The 19,220-nt window shown below is 37.6% G+C and overlaps 1 protein-coding gene across 1 annotated transcript in view; it reads left to right on the top strand.

Annotated features, from left to right (window-relative positions):
* The window catches only part of cbl (Cbl proto-oncogene, E3 ubiquitin protein ligase), a 40,615-nt gene that overhangs the window by 2,190 nt on the left and 19,205 nt on the right, over positions 1–19,220 (top strand). The window contains exons 2-4 of the mRNA XM_065281197.1: positions 3,372–3,619; positions 18,071–18,217; positions 18,332–18,488. Coding sequence (XP_065137269.1) covers positions 3,372–3,619; positions 18,071–18,217; positions 18,332–18,488 — 552 coding nt within the window. The remainder of the gene's footprint in view (positions 1–3,371; positions 3,620–18,070; positions 18,218–18,331; positions 18,489–19,220) is intronic.

Below are 19,220 nucleotides of genomic sequence, written 5' to 3'. Positions count from 1 at the left end.
TGAACTTTTCATGTTACATATGCAGTGAATCTCCTGTAAACATTTAATCGGATCTACTAGAAAGTAAATGCCCAGCATTTTAACTAGCTTTAAGAGGGAAAATCTGCCTTGCTTTGCACTTTGGGATTATTTTATCGAAATGCAAACTATCACCAGAATCCATCATCATGAATGCACGTCTGCACACGGACGCGTAGACGCATGCATGCTCGCTGATAATTCTCAGGCCATCTTGACGCCGCCGTCTTATCTCTTGGCTGACAGTACTACGGATAACTAATACTTGGGGTGCACGAGGGCCAGAGTCTTTACAGCACCAGTCAGACTGTATAGTGACCCTACAGTGATGTCATTAGCTCACCCCACCCCCCAATCACAGCTGGCTGTGTGCTTAAGACATAATAGATAAGAGCAGCCACAAGCCCCCCGAGCAGCTGCATGCAGCGGTAGAGCTGGGACAGGTTCTCGCAGCGTAGACCTTCCCAAACTGCTGGAGTGGTGACATCGGAGCAGATTCTTGTTTCCTCAAATTTCCCACCCACGTCTTAATTGACTATTCAAAAGATGATGCTTTGTTTTAGAACAGACAGCGCTGAACCACTATGTCTAAATTAAAAAGTTATTGTACCATCACCTTACCATTAAGCAGTTTGACTAATGAAGTGTTTGGTGAACTACAAGCATGCACTTAATCATGGTGATTTATTTGAAGGGAGGGATGTTTCTTCTTGAAAGATTTCCAAAAGCTTCAATGCACTGAGTAGTAGGGCTGTGCAATATTATGGCATTGGAAATAGTTTAACTTTTCAAAATGCCATGTAAACTCTTAAGTCTAACTAAAAATCAAATTAGTCTGTTTTTAAAAGCCCCTTTTACGTTGCTAAAAAGAATGTTATTTTATGTATTTGGTGGTTTATTATTTTTCACATACCGTTCATTATTGTTGCTCCTCAATGCCTTTCTGAAATGCATCGATTTGTACAAAAGTTCATCGTTCTGAAAAGCGTGGTGTGCTCGGATGTGCCAGCTATCCAGTGTGTTGTGATTGGCCGAAAACCTCAACCGTGTGATTGAAATGTCACGCTTCTTACCATGTTTAGAAGTTCAGCTCACAAAGCAGTACTTACAGGAGATAAAACCGTAAAGTGCACATCAGCTTGTTATGGAAGTAAACTGTTACTTACAATCCTTATGTTCATTGTAGACCAAGAAAAGAGATTTCAGTTGGAGACGGTTACTCACGTCATCGTAGACTTTGGGATTTGTAACTTTTCATATCATTAACATGTACTAACACACACTTGCACACCAAAATAAATGTAAAATAATGAAAATGCTTGCTTGATCAAACAAAGACCTGTGGTAGCTCCTTGTCAGTGTGCTTTTTGCATACCATGTAGTTTTCTACAAAGAAGGTTATCAGGATTTATTGTTCCCAAAAATGCTTTGGCCTAATTTTTCGGTGGAATTTCTTTGTTGTTTGCCCTGAAAAAGGTTTGTGTATATTTTAAAACCGTTTTAATTTCCCCCCTCACACTTATCATACTGTAGGACAAAGCTTGCAAAACGTTGGCCCACAGAGGATATGGATTTAGTTTAAAATTCTGTTTTCTTCATCGTCAGTCAACTTAATGTGTCTTTAGAGAATTATAGAGAGTATTTGAGTCAAAATATTTGTACAGAGTTTGTTGGCTGCTGCGTTAACAGGCTAACATAGACCAAACAGAATGTGAATCTTAATGATCAGATTCTCATGATCTTTATCTTTTGTGTAAACCTCTCATTTGGCCTGGGAGATCTATATTTGGTTCCGCTTTGATTTATCTATTCTTGGTGTATTCTGTCAGTTAAAGGGGACTTTTTCTAAGTTTAAGTGCTATAATTAGGTGCGCGGTGCTTCTATCAACCTAGAAAATGTGAAAAAGATCAACCCATTAACTTAGTTTTGGTAAATCATTTTCTGCAAGCATGTGAAAAAATGTGTCATTGAAATCTGGCTCCCCTTGTGATGTCAGAAGGGGAACTTATAATAATACCGCCCCTTAAACTGCACTATCCAACCATGGCACTGACATTTAGTGCAGAGATCAGCTCTGCCCTACCAAGGCAAAAGGCAGTAACTTTGTTTTTGGTCGAAAATTAGTTATTGATATTTTGGGACATTCAAGACCTCCTTTATCATGTGGATAAGTATCTTGAATCAATTTGGTTGTTTTTTCGAGAAAATAAAAATCGGGAAAATAACTGACAACTAAAGTCACTGAAAAGTCTCAACTTTAAAGTCATTTTTCTCAGTTCTACACTCTAGCGAGTTAAGGTCTTTTGCCGTTGTAGGGCAGAGCTCATTTGCATTTTAAAGGACACACCCAAAAATGGCACATATAAAGTGGCAATTTTAACATGCTCTTATTAATTATCTATATGGTATTTTGACCTCCAACTTCACATATGCACTCTTGTGAGACCAAATATTTATTTGCCCTATTAAAAAAGTATTGTGAAACGTCCCCTTTAACTTAAATTAATTTAGCTCAAATTAATAAAGCAACTCATCTCTAATTCAAAACAGCTACGTTTCCATCCAAAGCTGCATATTAAACGTATACTATGTGCGTAATTGTAATATCGCATTAAACATTTGCAAATAAAGCAAAATTATTTGCTGACAAAAAATTGAGCAAAATTGTCACTTCCTAATAAACTGGTGCTAAATATCAATAAGAAAAGCATGAAGCCACTGTATTAGCCATTTTCGTGTATAATCATCTCGGAGTGCGCAGACGAAACCCTACACCTGTTATCTGCCTTCGGTTGTGGATTCCTGCTGTTTGAGTTGACAGTCAAGTATGACAGTCCTGTAAAGTAAAATTACCAAACCATTGAAATTATAGACTTTACCTATTCATTTCAGAACGTCGAAAACTGCATTTTAGATGCTGTGCAATGAGTTCTGTAAGCTGGTTAGTCCAGTAATGCTGTCCAATGTGCAAAGTCACGTGACTTTTGATGCACATCTATAGGGATTTATTCGGTTAGTGTTTCCATCATAGTTTATGCATTTGTTTTCTTATCAAATAAGAAGGTTATTCGACTCATTTACGTTCATTATGTTTTTATGTGCATATTTAGACTTTGTGCGCTTCTTGCCATTTCCATCCAGCTGTTTTTTATGCAATACTACAAAATGCGCATTAAAATATGCAGATGAAACATAGCTAATGTTGTGTAATTTAAGGAGTATACGTTGTTACCTCTAGCGTTTACTGTTAGTTCAATATTGCAGACTTTTAATTTCTATTTCACTTATTAGTGTTATGTCATATTTTGTTATTACACAAATGTAATCATCTCTCTCATTGTCTTTGACCTAGGTGGTGAGGTTATGCCAGAACCCCAAGCTGGCTCTGAAGAACAGTCCTCCATACATCCTGGATCTGCTGCCAGACACTTACCAGCATCTCCGCACCATCATGTCACGCTATGAAGGCAAGATGGAAACATTGGGAGACAATGAGTACTTTCGTGTTTTTATGGAGAATTTGACTAAGAAGACCAAACAGACCATAAGTCTGTTCAAGGACGGCAAAGAGCGAATGTTTGAGGAGAATTCCCAGCCCAGGTGAGGGGTCACAGAAACACCATTTATATGATTTGGTGCTGCAATTGTTTGGTATTTCAGGTAATCGGGTCATTGCAGACAGCAATGTTTGTTGATTTTTTTTTTATGTCCTTATTGTGTCCAAAATATTGTCAACTAACATTTCCGTTAGTAAATAAGTTGACTCAGTGCAAATTTGTCGTGCAGTGCAAGTTTGTCTCGTCTCTGTTTTAACCAAATGAAGGTGCGAGTGCAGGGTAAAGCTTAATCTCCAACTGCCATTGTTGAGGACTTCTTCAGCTGGTTCATGTTTTTCAGATTGCTCTGCAACTTAGTTTAACTTGGCGTGGGAGGCAAAAGCAGAAGTAGTGAAACATGGTTGGTCAGGCCTTGAATCATGTGAAACCTGTCCTTGAAAGAAGTTGACTAGAGGTTACTTTGCTAAGCTGAAGCTCATGTCTCGTAGCAAAGATGCAATGAAGGTGAGCTTGTGACTGCTCACAGTTCAGACCGTGGACTTTCAGGTCTTTGGTTCTTCTGCTTCTTTTAAAACACTGGGCTCTGAGTAGATGTAAGAGCAATGTGTAATGCAAATAGGAAAAGCACAACAGGAAGAGTTTGAACAAGGCCGAGTTCTCTAAAGTAACAGGTTACCACATATCATGCAGTGTTCGTCTTCATATTCTTCTTCTATTCTCAGATTACATGTAATCTTTTATGTTACAACAAGGACAACAATGAAAAATTTCAGCCTCTTTGCATTTTTAAAGTGCAACCCCACGGTGCAAAACATGCATTTAACAGGCCTGTAAACCACTGAACCCAATCTGAAAAAATATTTAGGCCTTTTTAGCTACAGTTTGACCTAGAATGACACTACAGTATGATTTAAAAAGCGGATGTCTTATGTTGACATCTAATGTCCCATGTTTCCCTCAGGGAGCATCAGCAGTCGGTTGTTTTAGGGGCATGCAGCTTAAAGAGACCATGCAATTTAGTTGATTGTAAACATCACATTTTCCTTTTTACTTCATTCTTTAATTGTCACTTTTATAGTTTGCACTGTTTCATATCTATAAAACTGGAAATGTATACATATAGAAGCTGATTACCATAAACGTATTCAAAGAAAATGGGTTAAATGACAAAGGCCACTTTAAGCTGATTTAGAAATTCTTCAGAAGATAAGGCGAAGATTTTTGTGTTGGACGCTGAAGCTGTACTTAGCATTGTTGAGGGGGCGACGTGTTTAAAGTGAGTGAGAAAAATTAAATGATTAACTGTGATAAACCAGTCACACTTCTGACACTGCTCTTCCTGTTAACACAATCACTTCCTCTTCCTGTTTCTCATACACCATCTCAGCAGCATTCACTGCTGTGGCTGTCACTCACATTGACTGTAGCAACTTTAGCTTTATTGTACATGTACAATATGTAGCTGCTAGGTACCACCCAATTGGGTACTGTCATTTAGGTTTTTGCACTCTGTGGCTTCATCAATGGAAAGTGCACCCGGATGTGAAGAAAAAGACCCTCTAAAAGGCCTTGAATAAAGCCTGTAGTACACCATTAAATATGAATGATGAATTTGCATATTCTTTAACTCAAACCAATTGAGGCTATAATTGAGAGATACCACGCTTCTTTTTCCATATGTGACTTTCCATGGCAGTATTTTCCTCTCGGGTTAGTTTGGTTATTATTTCGCCTTATCTGATGTTGTAGGTGTGAATAACAGGAGGATTTATAACAATAAGGAAATGCACGGAAGATAAGGGTAACATCAGTTACAGGTGCATCCGTTTGCTTTTATATGTTGTATATTTATCTAGGTGTCCAAAATAACCTAAATGGACACCTTGGTGAACTAAAAATAGTTTTCTTTTGATCAAGTGTGAGCTCTCATAAAATAAGCTGTTGTTTGATGTGGTTAAGATGTGTTGCTGATGTTCCATAGATAAGGTCCTAACATCTTTTTATACATTGCCCTCTGTCAATTGTTTCGAGAGTCAAAGATAACTTGTAGCTGAGAAAAAGCAACGGGGACAAAGGTAACAGTTTTTTAGATGGCAAGCGAGGTACTTTCGTGAATTAAGATGGGTTTGCTCAATTATTTATCATTTGCTTTTTTGAGGAAAAAACATAATTATTTGGGTTTTTGTTGAAGAATTTTTATTTTAAGATAAAAACTTCAAGCAGATGTATTTTAAATAAAACTGGGTAAAGGTCGACCACATGCAAGCAGGTTGTAGCAGTTCATTGTGCATAATAAATTATGTTTGAACATATGTATGTATTAGGGGTGGGGATCGCAGGGTACCTCACGATACGATTCGATACATGTTGCATGGCTCACGGTAACGATAGTAGCACGTTACGCCAATTTTCTGATAATCAATGTATTGCTTGCATATCCTATGCTGATACATAACAATATTTGGCAAACTTCAAAAAACAAAATGTCCAGGAAAAGATTAAAGGGACACAAGGCAGCATTTTTATGTTAATAAATCATCTTCGTAAGTCGGTATATGGTTAAATGACTCATTACATGACGAATGAAGACTCTCTCGCCCGCCCCTACCGTCTGTAGGAAGAATACCCCACTTGCAAGTTCGCTGTATCCGACCCGGTGTCCTTCAGTCTCGTATAGTCTTAGATATAGAACGCATTTACTCCCAGACACTAGGGGGAGCTAGTAGAGAAATAATACTCAGACTTGCCTTGTGTGCCTTTAAGTGAAACTTTTGTCCAGACTACCTTTTTTACTAAGAGCACTGTATCCCCTGACTGAAAATTCAAAAAGGTGCAAGCAAAAAAGTTAGGGTCACACACACCTTGTCTCAATGAATGCAATTATTTACTTTTTCCCTGTAATATCTTCATTACAGAAAAATTATTTGATAACAAATAAAGTTATCTCTATATGCATTTGTTGCACATGGCATTATGCTTCATTAAACTTTAATATAAGACCACTGTTCAGTTCGTATCTCGGTTTTAGGGTCACGGTTTTCGGTTCTGTACGGTGGTTGTTGTTGTTTTTTCTTTTAATCATTAACACTCCAGAAATTTACATCAGCATATGCTATATATGATTTCCATCTCTACAGGAACTTGTGTGCCTTTTTAGCACACAAATATTGAACTTGAAGCACACAAAGATTAAACTGAATTAACTTGCATTTATCAAACTGCTAACCTCAGTGTAACTTGCCTTGTTTATAATCGACGCATCCGCGGGAGGGTGCATGCGGCAAAAATTACGTCAACGCAGAGTGGACATAACATATTTTGTAAATTCCAGGCGAAACTTGCCGAGCATGATGACTTATCAGTCTGTGCGTCGAGTATAGGGATGCACCGATACCACTTTTTTGGAATACGAGTACGAGTACTTGCATTTCAGTACTTGCCGATACCGATACCGAGTACTTAATAAAAGCATGATTTTAATTTACAGGTAACAGCTTTAGTCATATAATTTAACAAAAAAACAAGGGACTAGTTTTCCAGTTTGTTGTAAACTCTGCCTTTTCGGGCAACACAAGAGGCATTAACCCCTTATACGCCGCTCAAACATAGACATTTCTCAGACCGTGGTATCGATCCCTGGTATCGGGGGACTTTTAACGAGTACGAGTACTTTAGAAAATGTGGTATCGAGGCCGATACCAGTATCGGTATCGGTGCATCCCTAGTCGAGTATAAACCCCTCCCCAAATGGAGGCTCGCGCTGTTGAGCCAGACAAAAGTATACAAGGTTTTAGGTAACATATGGGCACTAGGCTATATTACGCATGCATTAAACCGTGCGACACATAAACATGTATCTAAATGTAATATATATATATGTATATATGTATATATGTATATATATGTTTTGATTTTCGAAACCAGCGTATCAATTCTCGTACCATATTAATATTTTCCCACCCCTGGTATGTATGTATTTATGGAGCATTTTTTTCTTTGCAGAGTTTGTACAGGTAAATAATAAATAGGGGTGTAACAATACATCGATATGGATCAATTCGTTTTATTTCTAACGATCCAATGCATCGATGCCACTCGTAAAAAAAATTTTTTTTTGCTGTACCTTTATTTTCACACTTCACGTCCTCATTCCTTGACATAACGTCCATCTACGCATTTCTGCCAAAGCGCAAATTTTTGTTTATTCTCATCTGCTAGCATCAGCAAGTGAATGTGATGCAGAAACAAAGTGGTTTTAGTAGCGAAAACATTGCAAAAGAGACAAAAGACGAGCACGTGTTTAACACTGTAGGTGATATTGTTCATGCAAAACCAATGTGTCCTCTATTCTGAACATATTGATACGTTTTTTACAAAAAATCTCTCAGAAGAGAAGAGACCACTGCAGCACTTGTTTGACTGTTGTGTAACAGATCAAATGCTTACGTTTAACAGCTTTATTTTTTATATTTATTTATTTTTCAATTGAATTCAATTTTTTCTAAAACTACCTCAGTGATTGTCACTATTGCACATTTTAGTACAAAATACTGAAAAACTTAGACTTTGTTGCCATTATAAGCTTGATTTTATGTGACATATTGCCCCTCATTATTCGTTTTTCTTTTTTGTATGTGTGTATTTTTGTTAGTTTGTTGTTGTAAATGTTCTAATTGGGACGTAGATTGCGCCATTTTCAAAGAGTTTAATACAATGTTAATGTTATATATTTTGGTTGCATTTGTAAGTAAAAATGTAACTGCTTTACTAGGCACGTAATATAAAAATATCAATATTCAATAAAATAATCAAATCGGATTGAATCGTTAATGAAGTGAAGTGAATAAAGTTTTTTATGTGTCCGCAAAAATTACAGAAACGATTTTGTATTGAATCATGAACTGTCCGATTTACACACCTAATTATAAATGTGATAAAGTAATGACAATCACTTTTTCCTTTGAATGGAGTAATGCAGGGATGACATATTTTTGTAGGCTAACCCGAACTAGGCGGGACACTACCACAGAAAATAAACTCTGTGTTTAATCTTCACAGATGAACACAACTTTAATGAATTTTGAAATCAAAATTTGTCTTTGTATATTTCTAGTAAACACATTCACAACTCAAAATTCATACAATTTGTATTCATCTGTGAAGAATAACTTGTTGGACAAATCATGTAGGTGTCTTTAACTTTTGTTAAACACAGAGCTTATTTTATGCAATAATCCAAAAGTATAAGGGAAAAATGAATGGGCTTTTTGGGAGGGAACCAGTGTCCCGCTAACTTCCATGTTGGCCTAAAAAAATACTTTATCCCTACCTTGTGACCGTTTCAGGGTTTTTTTTATTGATTTTTTTTAGATGATAGCCTTCAAATTAGTCTCAGCACTGTACTGCACAATAAAGTTTGCTGTAGATGTACATGCGTTTAGATATTGGTTTTCACAGGTCTTTATTGTATTGTCACTAAATTGCTTTAAAGTCTTTAAAAACCTTTTTTATTTAATTGTGGTGAAGAAAAAATATTAAGTGGGTGTCGACTTATATGTGAAAAAAGCTCATTTTCTAATTGCTGATTCATTGCTCTAAATAGTACTTTTGCTCTCAGATGCTATCAAACAAGCAATTTTATAGAAGCAGATTTGTTTGATAGTTGCTTGTATTTTAAGCAGGAAGTATCGAAATTCCCCTGGGTATAACACTCGCATCTGTGAGACCCAGTAGCGTGATTCAATTAAGCCTGCTTTGTATTAATCATTCATTGTTTAGTGAGTTATATTGTTCTCATGGGGATGGCAGGAAAACAAGCAAGTCTGAAATCAATTGAGCTGAGCAAACCATGATTCAGTGTGATGCACAAAGCAGTAATCAAGTTTGAACTTCCGTCATATGGATAGATCTGACCATTTCATGAGTTTCAGCACACAAGGAGCTCTTGGGATGGAAAGACTGTTAACACATCAGAGGATTGTATTGCAGCTCGTGTTACTACATCCTGCATCTCACCATCCTGCATTTCGCTCCACGCAGAGCTGAGCCCGGTTCAGTTCAGTGTGTCCGAAAGCAACTCGTGCTTGCTGTGGGTCATAATGTTTATTTTTGGCTTACTGACCACACTGGCAGAAGCGTACTAACTGGACAGCTCTCTTTTGCAACATACTTTTCTCTACTTCCTTGCATAGCACAAAACTATGTGTCTGGCTATTTTACAGTCACGGTTCTTACAACATAAGAAAAACTTTTATTACCATGAGCTGCATAAGCACAGCAGCATGCAAACATGACATTTAACGTGACATAGGCAGAATAGGAAAATTGACAAATTTGCTTTCTAAATGTCTCTTAAATTTTTTTTTAGCTCTCTGCAGCCAATAATTCATTGCACAAAGTAAACGTGGCCAAGTCAGTTTTTTAAATAAACGTGTATTTAATCTAGTCTCCATGCCAAATGCAATCCGTTCATCTTGGCATCTGCTTATTTTAGCTTGTTTTTATTGGCTATCGATTGATTGACAATTAATTGAACACAGATCGCTCACTGGATGTTACACCAGTATAAGAGTGGACGTTACAACATCAGTTCAGTGTGAAATAAATGTGAGTAGTTGCTTTGTGGGCACCATGTTTGTATGTTTATTTGCTCTGCTGTCATTGCTGTTTCCTGATCAAGATCCGGTGTGGAGTCAGATCCACAGTTCAATTTGTGAAGTCTTTGTAAAGGAAACCCACAATCCATAATGTGGAAACGCAAAAAAACGAAAACGCTGTTTGGACGAAAATAGTGACCAGTCGCCGATAAAGTCATTTCCTGAGCCGCACAAAGGTCTGATATTTGGGGAAATGTTACAGGGAAGTGTGAACCGTAAGGAGGCTGTTGAAATAGTTCCTTCTCTAGTGTAATACAGAGTTAACTAGTGCGATATAAAAAAATCATATCTGGATTTTGCTGATAACAACAATATTTTGGTTCCTTTAAAAATGTGTTTGTGAAAGTCTTATATGGTTTTAGCTCCCTCCTACAAAATACTAATATATGATTGAGGTTTAATTTTGGTGTTCATTAACCAAACAGAAAGGTTTTCATAATTTGAAATGGAAACATTCAAGTAAATTGTACTAAATGGCAGCGTGCATGAAGCAAAAATAACATCGTAATATAGGAAGTCAGAAAATTCAAACTTCCATCAAACACCGAATAAGAAGTGATGCACAGTTTTACATAATGGCGTATTGCTGTAATGTAGCGAGTTCCTCTTTAGCCATATCACACTGTTTTTAAAACATTTTTGTTCACGGTTCATATTGGTGATCTTCTAGTCCATTTGAAAATATTTGGCAACCTTCCGATCTCTCTGATGAACCCAATACGGAAGTGACTTAAACTGCAATTCATCGACTGGCCACTAGAGGCTGGCGCCAAAATTAAGTCAATTCCCATAGACCCCCATATTCCAATTTCCAACTTTACAGTAGGAAAAAATTTTTACAGCCTGGTACAAAAAGTCTTTTTGGTCTATATTGCTAATTTTGCTCTTCGTGACAACTGTGAAGGGGTGAATTTTTTTGTAACTCATCCATTTAAATTATATTAAGCCTTAAAGTTCTGCATAATTAAGGGCGTGGCCACTTGAGTGATGGGTGAATTGCCACTGCCGTCACTAGAATCGAGCTATGGGGTGTTGTTTCAGCCACAAGCCTCCTCAGCTTCACCCATGTTCCGCCTCTTTACCCATTTTCGGTTATTCGCGAGTGATGCGGGGTGACGCACGGCCAAGATGGTTATGGCAGACACACCTACTGTAAGCTTCAAAAATGCTCTTCATAAACCTATGGGTGACGTCACGGACACTACGTCCATATTTTTGTACAGTCTATGCTCGTGACACAACATGACAAAAAGCGCGGCCTACTTGTGCACATCCTCCGCTCACAACATAGAAATTGTAAAGAGCGCAATCGGCTAAAGTATTAAAAATTAATTTGACGTAGATTTTTTACAAGCCATACACGCAATCAAATGTGCTGTTACATCACACTCTGAAAGTATGCAAATGTAATTTGTGGGCACTAAAGGCTGGTTTTTGAAAAGCAAGTGATGTACTCCATAATATAATTTTGCACATTTTTAAAGTCTGTCATTTGTTTTGGAATATTGTGGTATTTTTTACAATTTACTTATCTTTGAGCTTTATAATTTAAAAAAAATTTATGCGCCCTCATAATTTTTTATCAAAAACTCAAAAATCCTCCCCTTCTCGAAATGATCTCTCTTTACTTCTGGTCATATGGTATGGCAGGTGGGTGGAGTCCAGGAAAAGATTGCAGCAAATAGCAACATGACCTCACTTCAAACGATCCAATAATTTATCATTGGATGAATTCAAGTCAAGCCATATCTTTATTTCATTTCAGGAGCCATTTCACTCGGATATACGTCGCCACTGGGAAAATTAGACAATTGCTACTTCTGTTTCATGGCGACTTTAAAACGCCAACAGCGATATTATCCCCAACGATAAATCTTGCACACCCCTAAGTGCAAACCGGCTTTTGTTTTTTGTAAAATTGAGTCCCAGCAGGAAGACTCTAAGGTGTGAACTATAGGCTCTTGATAATCAGTCCTGGGCACACGCATATCGCTCTTGCATTCTACAGTTGGCTGAACTCTTTATCACGGAAAACAGGAAACCGGAAGGAAGCAGCCAGCTGCAGGTCAAAGGTCAGGCCAAAAGAGGAGGAGGGCTCACAAAAGCACAGTATCAAATAAGGGCTTGGCCCATAACCACAGTAACAGCAAGGAGTGGCCGACCGGCCGGCTGAGGTGGAAAGAAAAAGAGGGGGACTTTAAATGCAGGCACAGGCAGTAATAAAGTTGACTTTATGGGCTAAATGAAACGGGCTATTTCCAGATATTGTACATTTAGCTGTTATGCATTATTTTGTGTTTGTTAAACACATAGGCACAACTTTTTGGAACCCATATAAAATGTGTCACAATTTTTTCTGGTTCTCATGAAATCTCTTTAAAACATGTATAAATAGCTTCTCATTAAAACATGCAAAAACATTTCTTGCCAAGAGATGTTTATTAATTTTCGTTTTTTCTTTTTTGTACATGCAAATTGCACTTAGCTTATACATGACAGTTTTATGAGCTTAATAGTCATGGCTGCAGCAATTGAACTAGAATGCATGAAATTACAATAATCTACATCACTATAATTAACTATAAAACTCGTATAAATATGCATGAATATGACATCCTACTAGCTTTTGTATATTACACTATAAAAAGTAACAGCTGCTATTTTTAAAAACTTACTTGGTATGGTAACACCCGAAATATGTTGGGATATTTTTACACAACCATATTGAAACCCTAGCGAAATAATGTGTGGCACGCCCCTATGCAAGTACTTCCTGTTAAGTTCATAAATAAGAATAATGCAATCTAGTGGCTGGGATGTAAACTCCAAACGAAACAACTGCAATGAATCTTTTATGATTTTGATTGTTTTTGTTTGTGTCGATGATATATTGCCAGGCAAAATATCACAATGCTTGCATATATTGTTATTTTCTTACACCCCTAATATTTTAGCATTCTCAACTTAAAGTTTTCTATTAAAGTGAGAAATTTTATAAAACTTATTTTTACCATATTTTTTAAGTTGATCCAGCATTTTCTTTTTATGTAGCAGGAAGTTCTACATATTCAAATGCATGACATGTTCTCTCTTTATCTGATGAGGATTTATCTCCATCAAAGGCATCCGTGGGTAGTAATATAGTGCTATTTAAAATAAATGGTTGAGAGTATAAGGGCTTCACGTATTATTCTGAAGCAGAGCTTTCAAATGCCGTCCTCCATGAGCCCAACAGCTTTAGTGAGTGATGGAGCGAGGCTGGCCACATGAGCCTGGGCTTTTTGTACGTCTGTGCCTTACTTAGTTTGAATCTCCTACCTAAAGCCTCTCCTCTATGGTTTAAATCTATATAAACATACAGAGCGGAGCATGTACGGGGGTCCACATTCAGTCACGCTTCAAACTGCGAGTATGTTGCTCTGTGCCAGTTTGCTTAAAAGTAAAATCTGCATTGTACCGAAGGCCTGTTCCCTCACAATGCAAATGACCGAGCTTGGCTCCTTTAAAGTGTTACTCTGGTCTGAGGAAGTGTGGCACAACTGGTTCCACAGAAGGCACGTTGGCACACTTTTGACACAAGAACAACAACTGTTCTGTTTAATGAATTGTTTAAATTCAGGCTGTAAGGACAGTGATGTTTCAGGTGGACTTGTTTTAGAGGTCCTTGAGGGAGATTTGGAGTACAGCGTGAGCCGGATAAGTGGAGCGAAATGTAGCACAGCTGAGTCTGAGTTTTCTCCAGTGCCGACCCATAAAGCTTTTCACAAAGAGAGCCATTGCTTGTTTACTACTTTGGCTTGGTTTGACTTGCCCAGCAGCTGCGCTAGGTTACAAAGTCTGCGCAGGAAGCTTTTTTTATATGAAGGTAGGAAAACTGGTTTCAGGCTTACAATTTAAAAGTGAGTCATGTATTAGAAATTGATGTGTCTGAATGCTTCATTAGTTCAATATGGACGCGTTTGTTTATTAATTAATTCAAAGCACTTTCCTTTTTACACCAAACGTCATATTGCAATGCTTACACTGAAAGATGTTGTTTTAAAAAGCAACTAAAACATCCACGTTTTGCATACAAAGTCAGTATTTTCTTTTTGGCCTTTTTTCTTCGGGCCCTTTTGTGTACTCTCTGTTCCTATAAATAACACACCACTGTCACCTTTTTTTTAATCTTTTAAGATGCATTCGAACACCCTCTCTCTCACCCTCACTTATAGAGTGGATTTAGTTTTTGCAGGCAGCTGCATGCTGCCACGCTCAGACTCTCTCTTATGCATGTCAATTCCTTAGGCTGGAGCGCCTGTACAATCCCCCACTGTGCTGCCGTCTAAATCATGGCTTTCTTTGCACTTCCTCCCCCTGTCGAGTAGCGTGGCCCTCTTTGCATGTCTGCCTTGGGCTCAAGTAGCCGAGCTCGGTGAAATCTGAAAAATGCAGCAGGCGTTGAGAACGTCCACCTCAGTTCTTGGTGAAATGCTCCCTAAAAAAGGCCCACTGATCAGCCCTTTGCCTTACCAAAAGTCCATTCCAAATATGCACAGAAAGTTTTTTGTTTTTTTTGCGAAATAGCACTGCTTTTGGTTTTATTTTTAATCTAAATTACCATGCTCTTGATTGGAGTCTTATTGAAAACATATTCAGTACACAATGTTTATATATATACATATACACACACAATTACATAATGTATAAGTATGATAAGCATTACCAGTTTCAACACTACACTATTGTGCTCATGCTGTAACAAGTCGGTACTACATTATTATACTGTTAATTTTATAACTACTTATTTATTGACTTTTTGTCTTTGTAATTTGTTATTTCTCATGTATTGCAGCCAATTCGGTTCTTTTTTCGATTCTTTTTCAGTTCAATCCAATATCGATTACTTAGCAATATTTTATTAAAATTATACATTTAGGAACAACTATGAGATGTGACATGTGAGAATGTGAGATTTCATATGAGATGAAAGGTGGGCCAAGTGATATTCCAGGTGGGCCGGTCGGATTGGTGGTGGGGTTCTTTAATGATTTAATCTCACATGTCTATAGTGTAAATATCATATATTTAGGACAATTATTAGGGTTCTTTGTTATTGCTGTGTTTGTGCAGTTCGTTTAAAATAATTATTTACATCAACTAAAACAAACTAAAAATGTTAATTTTATCTGAAATGCTGTTTTTCTTAAGAATTATTCTCACGTGTGGTAATATAGTATAACATTACAGATTTTTGCCAAAAGATTGCCTGTTATGTGTTGTGGGGCCAGGGTGGGCCAAGCCTTTGAGGCTGTTTACACTTGGGATTAACATGCGTTTTCATCGATCGGATCACAAGTGAACGACGTTAATGCCAGGTGTAAACGATGTTCAAAACGTTTTGAGCTCATCCATTTTCGACCACTTTCAACCACATTTAGAGGTAGTCGAATACACTTTCGATCGGATTGCTTTTGTAGTGTAAACGCACATGTGGTTGAATATGTTCAAACAGCCACACAAGACTGCCTTCTCTCCGCCCATTTATCTAATCTGAGGTACTAAACACAATGTTTTACGTCTTTTCTGACTTCTGCCGCGAACACACGGTTAACCGTGCTATTTTTAGCCTTTCATTGATAAAACTAAAGGAGCTGATCTCTGCAGTTTCATTTTGCAAGCGTGTGAAAGTTGTGCGATCCTATTTCATCAATTGTGCTGAAAATTCAGAGAAAGCTCTAACACATACATGTACAAAACACTGTGCAGCATGTTTACTTTCAACACAAGCAGCAGACTTCGACATAACATTAGTTTGCGTGCATATATAAACTCATCATTACTCCCGCTTTCGTTTAAATGAAAGCGGAGAGACTCGCCCACCATCTCACAGACCACCCCCTCACAGTATTTAGGGCAGAAGCGGTCGAAAGTGGACAAATGAGACGGATTTAAATACCAGGTGTAAACGTGATGTGTGTCTCTCTCGTCCACTTGTGATCCGATCGATGAAAACACATCTTAATACCAAGTGTAAACAGCCCCTCTAATAGGGTAGGCCAGGCCCACTCTGCCCCCCCCCACATTTACCCGGGCCTGTTTAGGAATGTTTTTGATCTGCTGTCACTTTAAGACCTACGTGTTATGCACGGATCGGATACTGTAAAACATGCGTTTTCTTTCTGAATTAAGCACATTCACACAACTGACTAAGTTACATTAGTCAATTGCTACATTTTAAAATAAAATTTGGGGTAAATATGTCCGTTCAAGCGCAAGAAAACATTGTCAAACATGAAAATGTAAAAATTGCTTAACTTTACTTTTTTTCCCAGCAGACATTGAAAAACAAAGTCTGGAGTAAATGGGAACATTAATTTAAACACTTTTACTTATATCATTTAACACTTTTTGTAACATAATTTAAAAAATTAGTCCTAAAAAATCTCATTACCGCAACAGTCAGAAAACATCAACACTGACATATTTTCAAAATGACATGACAAACCTGAAAGAACATAATTTGGAGATTCTGCACATGCATTTAAAATCAAAGTATTATGCTTCTATTAATTAAATTAACATTTAATAAGCATCTGTTGCGGTAATGATAATCAAAATGTCGTGTAAGCATTCTGACAAGACAATATTTCAAATTAACTGTAAAAAATGATCTTACCTGGTAGCCATCTTGAAGTAACTGGTCCATGTGCTTGGTCACTCAAAATCAAACTTTATTAAAATTCTGTATGTGTGCTTAAACTGTTCTCAAAAAGTGTTGCGGAGGATGAGAACATCAGGCATGGACACATCATTTTCCTAATTTTTCTTCATTATTATTATACATGAATATTCAGTAAATATTTTTCTGTCATCTAAAGTAGTCTAGCAAAACATCCATTTATTTTTTTTTTTCTAAATATTTTTGTGTTAATTTGATTAAATTACAACATAACGCATGTTCAAACACAGCCGGACACATTGCGATAATGAGAATTTCAGCAGAAAATGAGATATAAAATTGACAAATTATAAATACTTATGTTGAAATCACACATTGTGCAAGGTAGAACACAGTATTGTGTTAATTCTGATGCTTTTTAATATTACTATATTACACATTTTATAGCTAAAATCATTAGTGCCATGGTGTTTCAATGGTTTCGTGAGAATCACCCTAGTATTTGTGTGCTGTCTTTAAGATGCGGCTTTCCAGGCACACACTTTGAATGTGCACAAACAAGATTTCTGAAACCGCTTGTGAGTAGCACATTCACATAACTGTTTCCCACCTTCTTTGCTTGAATATTTAAATTAAACATGGGCAAATAATAAAAATGTTTGCGATGCCGCACTGGCCAGATAAGCCATGTGACCGTTCTGTCAACAGCCCAAAGCATCGTTCATGTTTGCCGTTTAATTTAACAGTTCGTCCACATGCAAACGCAGTATCCGGTGACTGAAACCAAACTTATTCGAAAACACCTTCTAGGGTGAAGATTTTTAGAAACTAGGAGTTTTTGGCCTTTGCTGGTTTGGCATGCTCTAGACAGCGCATCATACAAGTTTTTACTTGTTCATGTGGACAATTTTTTTTAAAGGAAAAATCAAAAACCTGTGTACGTGTGGAATCAATATTATGTGGGTTTTTTTGAAGATTAAAATCTGAGAAGTTATATTTTTTCCAGCTCTAGTACCAAATACAGATAAAAAGAAAGATCTTGATTCATGATTAAAACATATTTGATGACATAAAAACTTATCGCTTTAATATGAAATTAAGTAGGTCATTTTCAGAAGTTTTTCGTGTTTATTAAACTTGTGCATGAAACTAAAACCGTTGCTTTCTTCTCTTTCAGACGGAACTTGACAAAATTGTCGCTGATATTCAGTCACATGCTTGCAGAGCTCAAAGCTATCTTTCCCAATGGGCTTTTTCAAGGAGATAACTTCAGAATCACAAAAGCAGATGCTGCAGAGTTCTGGAGAAGATCGTTCGGGGACAAGTAAGACATTTCATTTACTATTTGTCACGTAACAGGTTAACACCGGGGAAACTGTTAAAGATAGACTTTGGCAAGGATTTAGAAAGATAAAGTAACCCTGTGCTTGAATTTTAGGACCATTGTGCCTTGGAAGGTGTTCCGGCAAGCCCTGCATGAATTCCACCCCATCAGCTCAGGCCTGGAGGCCATGGCTCTCAAATCCACTATTGACCTCACCTGCAACGACTACATCTCCGTCTTCGAGTTCGACATCTTCACCAGGCTTTTCCAGGTGCAGTTTCCAAACCCCTCGCTTCCTCCGAGCAAAGACTAGCTCCATTGTCTCTGTGTTCAGCCGTGGGGAAGGTCTGACAATGGCTATTGTTGTGTGGACGTGTGCTGTGGGTACGGAGGCGCAGTTTGTATGCGTGTGTCGATGCTGAGCCTCGAGTTCTCATGGCTGAAGGCCAGCTTGACTGGAGGCCTCTTATCACCTTTTGTAGCTCAAACAGGGCTTGTCCGCACTCCCGCGAGCAGACGGTTTCCTGAGTGTAGGGGACGAATGAAGATTTGTAAGTGCCTCAGCTTTAGAAGTGTGATGTCTCTGACCTATTTAAAAACAAGTGGTGACCTATGAGGTGCTTTTCCTATAGCTTTATTTATTGCAGCCATGCACGATAGAAATGTTTGGGGTTACTATATTTATACCCGTCTGGGCAAGCACACTTTGTATTTCCATCACATAATCGCTGGTGCTTTAAGGTATACATCACTTTAGATTTGGTTTCCAGGTTAGTTTGAATACTAAACGTAACTGGTTACACACCAGTTGTTATGAAAATGTTGCTGTTTGTTTTCACATCGAATTTGATTTTGCAGCTGCGTGACAATAAAATGGAAAAAATGTTAACCAAACTATGAGATTTGGGCATAGGTGCTTGTCTTTGGCGAGCAAGCATCTACCCAGAACACCCTAGACCACATGGCAATGACATCATGGTAGAAACTACCCAGAAAGCTCAGC

Source organism: Paramisgurnus dabryanus, chromosome 8 (genome assembly GCF_030506205.2).
Source record: "Paramisgurnus dabryanus chromosome 8, PD_genome_1.1, whole genome shotgun sequence".
NCBI classification, from domain to species: domain Eukaryota; kingdom Metazoa; phylum Chordata; class Actinopteri; order Cypriniformes; family Cobitidae; genus Paramisgurnus; species Paramisgurnus dabryanus.
The sequence above is the reverse complement of the archived record's forward strand: the minus strand, read 5'-3'. Positions and strand labels throughout refer to the sequence as shown.